Source organism: Dendrobium catenatum, unplaced genomic scaffold (assembly GCF_001605985.2).
Source record: "Dendrobium catenatum unplaced genomic scaffold, ASM160598v2 fragScaff_scaffold_235, whole genome shotgun sequence".
Taxonomy (NCBI): Eukaryota; Viridiplantae; Streptophyta; class Magnoliopsida; order Asparagales; family Orchidaceae; genus Dendrobium; species Dendrobium catenatum.
The window spans coordinates 1-5,026 of NW_021318697.1; the positions used below are offsets into that span (position 1 = coordinate 1).

General features: G+C 40.7%; 1 protein-coding gene across 1 annotated transcript; it reads right to left on the reverse strand.

The window, feature by feature from the left end:
* Window positions 1–1,322: 1,322 nt before the first annotated feature.
* On the reverse strand, window positions 1,323–2,750 carry LOC110103708. The gene has a single exon (XM_020832520.1). It carries the CDS (start codon window positions 2,748–2,750, stop codon window positions 1,323–1,325), a length of 1,428 nt encoding a protein of 475 aa, XP_020688179.1.
* Window positions 2,751–5,026: the final 2,276 nt, after the last annotated feature.

Here is a 5,026-nt window from a genome sequence, read left to right on the forward strand (position 1 = left end):
AGCGGGGTCCGTCCCGGATCGGGTCGGGTCGTGACAGGGGGGGTAAGGTTTCCAAGGGGAACAGAATATCTCCCTAAATCAAAAACCCATAGTACTATCCGTGTTATACATCCTAAAAAGGAACGAGCAGGCCAAGTTATGATAAAGAGAATTAAAACTGGGTAAACCAAGACCTCCTTTGCACTTAGGAGCCGCAACAGTATTCCAAGAAATAAGATGTAATTTTTTCTCTTTGATGTTGCCAAAAAACAGAAATTTGGCACACATTTTACTAATACATTTGCAACAAGCTTTAGGTATAATACTTCCACGGATCTAGTAAGCAATTGTATTGCAAATTGTAAACTTTAAAAACTGAACTCTACCCGCAAAAGATAGGAATTTGACCTTCCATCCATCAAGAAGTCCAGCAATTTTATCAAGCAGAGGTTGAAAATGAGAGAGCTTAAGTCTGCCAGCCGAAATAGGTAAGCCCAGATAAGTGATGACCTCAACCACATTCGAAATGCCAAGACATCCAGACAAAATAGAAACAAGAGTGGCATTAACATTCTTAGAGAAAATCATAGTGCTCTTACTTGGATTAATAAAAAGGCCAGAGACCTTAGAGAAATAGTGCAAAATGTCATTAAGAGCAAGAGAATTATCCCTAGAGGCCTTCCCAAATACCAAAAGATCATCAGCATACATCAGGTGGCTTAAATTACAACTATGATTGTAAATACCCTGGAATTGAGAAACCTGATTATTCTCCAAAGAAGAGGAGAGGGCATCCATGGCAATACAAAATAAAAGAGGAGATAAGGGACACCCCTGCCTCAAACCAGAAAAAGAGTTAAAGAAGCCTTCTAACACCCCATTAACAGAGACAGAGAAATGAACATCAGTGATGCACCCTTTAATCCATTTAACAAAGGTAACCGAAAAGCCTTTCTGAAGAAGTCTATGAAGCAAGAATGAGCAAGAAACAGAGTCAAAAGCTTTTTTCACATCTAATTTAGTACAGAAGGAACCCTTGCTACATTTGAAATCCCTAAGAATCTCGGAAGCAAGGATGATGTAATCTGTAGAGCTTCTCTTAGCAACAAAGCCAGACTGGCTTTTGTTAATAATTAAGGGTAAGATGAGCTTCATCTTATTAGCAATAACCTTGGCAACAATCTTGTAAAAAATATTACACAAGGAGATAGGATGATAATCAGAGATAGAGTTAGAGTGAGTACCCTTAGGAATAAGAGTGATGACAGTAGATTTGGCCCCTCTAGGCATAAGCCAAGTGGAGAAAAAATGCTTAACAGCCGAGCAAAGCCTAAACCCAGAAATCAACCAGGTTTTCTGATAAAAAGCAAAAGAATAGCCATCTGGGCCCGGAGAAGAGGAAGCCACCCCCCAAAAACCACCTTCTTGATTTCTTCATTAGTAATAGGTGCAGTCAATGCAGCTAAAGCTTGGGGAGGAACAGTGTTACCCGCATGAATGTTGTAAGAGTTCTCAAAAGGTGGAGCCGGGGCATTCAAAAGAGAATGAAAATGATCCACAAGAGCCTTAGAAATCTCAGAATGAGAGGTAAGGAGACCAGATGAAGTGGCAAGCTCTTTAATCATGTTCCTATTGGTTCTAGCTCTGATCTTGGCAAATAGAAAGCCAAGATCATCCTCTCCTTGTGACAACCAATACGCCTTAACTCCTTGAGAGATCCATGAAGACCAAGCAACTTGGGCAGAAGCCATTTGCTCATTAGTGTTCTTAAGTCTGAAATTCAGTTCCAAGCTGAGAGGATCCCTTTGAATTTGCTCTAAGCAAAGAGCTTGTTGATTCTTAAGTTCCAGAATGTTGTTAGAAAGATAATTGGAGGAACACCAATTATTTCTTTTAATGGCACACTTCAGAGAAACAAGACTATCATATAGAGAAGCAATCGGGGAAGCAGCTAGAGGCCTGTCAAAAGCAGTGAGAAGTTCATCCCATAAGTTATCAAAGCTGAGCCAGAATTCCTTAAACATGAATCTGGAAAACCCCTTTTTTTGAGTATTAGCAAAAAGAATGCTAGGAGCATGATCAAAGCCAGAGTGGGAATCCACTTTGTAATAAGCCAAAGGAAAAAGATCCAAAAAGGAAGAGTTAATCAGCATACGATCCAGTTTGATGTGAATAGGATTGTCGGGCCTCTGATTAAACCAAGTGTAAAGCAATCCTACAGATTTGAGGTCTTGTAAACCAGAATCAAACATAAAGGAATTTAACTCACCGAGCCTATAAATAGAAGAAGGAACCCCTCCAGCCTTCTCCAAATCAAATCTATGACAATTAAAATCTCCCATTAAGACCCAGGGAAAATCCATGTTAACAGCAATATTCAAAAGAGAGTCCCACAACTCCTTCCTTTCCTCAGCAGAATTAGACGCATAAATAACCGTAACGTGAAAAAGGGGCAAGCAGCCCAAATTAATAGAACCATGAATAACCTGAGAAGAGGTAAAAATGGGATTGAAGAGAAGAGAAGAGGAATCCCATTTTACCCAGATGCGGCCAGGGGAAGAAAAACTGAAATTATGACAACAGCTCTCATTGTCAAACAGCGAATGAGAATAATTAAACCAATCGTCTTGAAGAGCATCAGATTGGATTTTAGCTTCTAAAATAAAAATCAACTTCAGATTAAACATAGAGATAAGGTCTTTGCACATCTTAACTTTGACCGGGTTGTTAAACCCTCTCACATTCCAAGCACCAATAGGAGGAAGGGACATGGATTATTTGTGGGATTTGGCCTTCTTGGCCGATTTGATTTTGGCTTTTTTGGGGGAAGAAGTAGCTTTAGATGAAGAGGAAGAGGCTTTATGATTCGGAGGCTTCAGAATAGTCTCCACCACAGTTTTCGAAGAGGAGGAGGTTTCCTCTTCAACTAGTTCATCTTCAGTGGGGTCATCTTCCGGGGAGACAGCATTGTCTAACGGAAGAGCTTGAAAACTATTGGCTAAAAGGACTTGGGGAGGCCTTAAGAGAGTATTAGGGAGAGAATGATTAGCTGAAAAAGAGTCGGCTTGGGGAAGATTGAGGTTGGGTAAGATAATGCTCTTACCCGTAGTCATATCAGCAGGAAGCTTAGAGTTAGACGGCTCTGAGCTTGGTATTTGAGGAGGTCTATCAGGTAGAGGAGGAATCAAAGGAGCTTTCTCCCTGGCTGCGCTAACAGCACGAGAGGCGGGCGCTCTGCTTTTACTTCTTCCTCTAGGAGGCGGCTTCTGTGGAATCAAAATTTTAAGAGCTGGGTTTTTTGGGCATAAGGCAAAAGAGTGAATAAGGGATCCACAGCCTTCACACCTAGTCGGCTTCCAGTCATAAACAACCTTCAAGTTCATATCAATTCCATCAATTTCAAGAGGGATCTCATCAGCTAAAATCGAGTTTTTATCCACCTCCACACAAACTCTCGCAAAGGTGAGCCTCGTCCTTTTCGCAGTGAGAGCATCAACATATAGGGGAATACCAATATAACTCGCAATTTTAGAAATACCTGAAGGGGTCCAGAGGGCAAGAGGAAGGTTGAGAATTTTGATCCACAGGGGAATGGCCGCAGACTCATCTCTTTTGGGTTGAAATTTAGGATCCCACCGTTGTAAGATAAAAGGCTTACCGAGTAGAAACCAAGGGCCACCCGCAGAAACCATATCGTAGTCCTCTACCGCTATGAACTTAAGGAGGAAGAAATCATCAGCCAAAGAGAGAAGAGAGAGGTCTCCTTTGAGTTTCCACGCCTTCTCCATGGCCAAACGGAGTCTCTCGTAGTAAAACCTTGGACCAAGAGAGTATCCCACAAGAGAGAGGTTCCAAAGGGATTTGCCTTCAAAGAGGTCTTTCAAAGCAAAGGATGGTTTTTTCTCCGGCTTGGAGTATGACATCGGCCACTCATCACGAGCCCTAGAAGGCGCAGCTAGATTAGCCGCATAAGTGGAAGGAAGGGAAAGAGTCCCGAGGAGGGAGACGCCTTGAAGAGGAGGAAAGTCATGCGCTAGAGCCATCCCGGCCAAAGGCCAGGAGAGCCACGGAGAGGAGGAGAGCCGCCACGGGAAACCAAACCCTAGCAGAGCTAAAAAAAACTCAGTTTCGTAAAAAAAAAAAAATTCAAAAGTCAATTTCAAAATTTTTTTCAAAGAAAATTAACTTTTCAAGCTCAATAACTTTTCAACATAAATAGGTGCCTAATAAGGTAGAGAAGATTCAAAATGAATGCATGCAAACTCCCAGGTTATTCCCATGCTTACTTCTTCAAATCGTTAGATTTTTATGTGAGCCTAAATTTTTTTTTAATTTGAGTAGAAATTTTTTTAAGCATGCTCTTTAATTTGTTTCTAATGCAATGCATACTAATTGACATTTCAATGCATAAATGGTATGAAGCAATTTTTAAAAAGGTTTAAAAATAGATTTTATCCTAGACATTACACAATATCCTCTTGACATAACTGCACTCTAATAGGCCAAATGATCTTCTAAAACCCGCAATCGGGGATGTGCCTAATAAGGTAATGAAGATTCAAAATGAATGCATGCAAACTCATGGATTATTCCCAGGCTTACTTCTTAAAATTATTAAATTTCTATGTGAGATTAAAGATTTTATTTAATTTGAGTGAAAAAACTGTTTAAGTGTACTCTCATGAGCCTCTACGTATTTTCAAGCTAAATCAAAAAGTGACATGTAAGAAAAGAAACCTAGTAAAATAGGCAGTCATTTTTAATGGCCGATCGTTGATCTCCTTTATTCATGGAGATTTTAAGGGAGGAATGATCACTCATTTGAACTTCTACACAAAAGAGGGGTTCTAAAATTTGATAGGGGATATCGCCTAACAACGATAGTGGAGTGCCTCTAAAGTGAGAAGGAATATGGGAGAGAAGGAGAAAGAAGATAATAAAACTTTTCTTGTACACAAAAAGGTGTCACGACCCGACCCGATCCGGGACGGATCCCGCTCGCACCGAGTCGCGACTGGAACGAACAAACTGACTGACCAGGATCTGG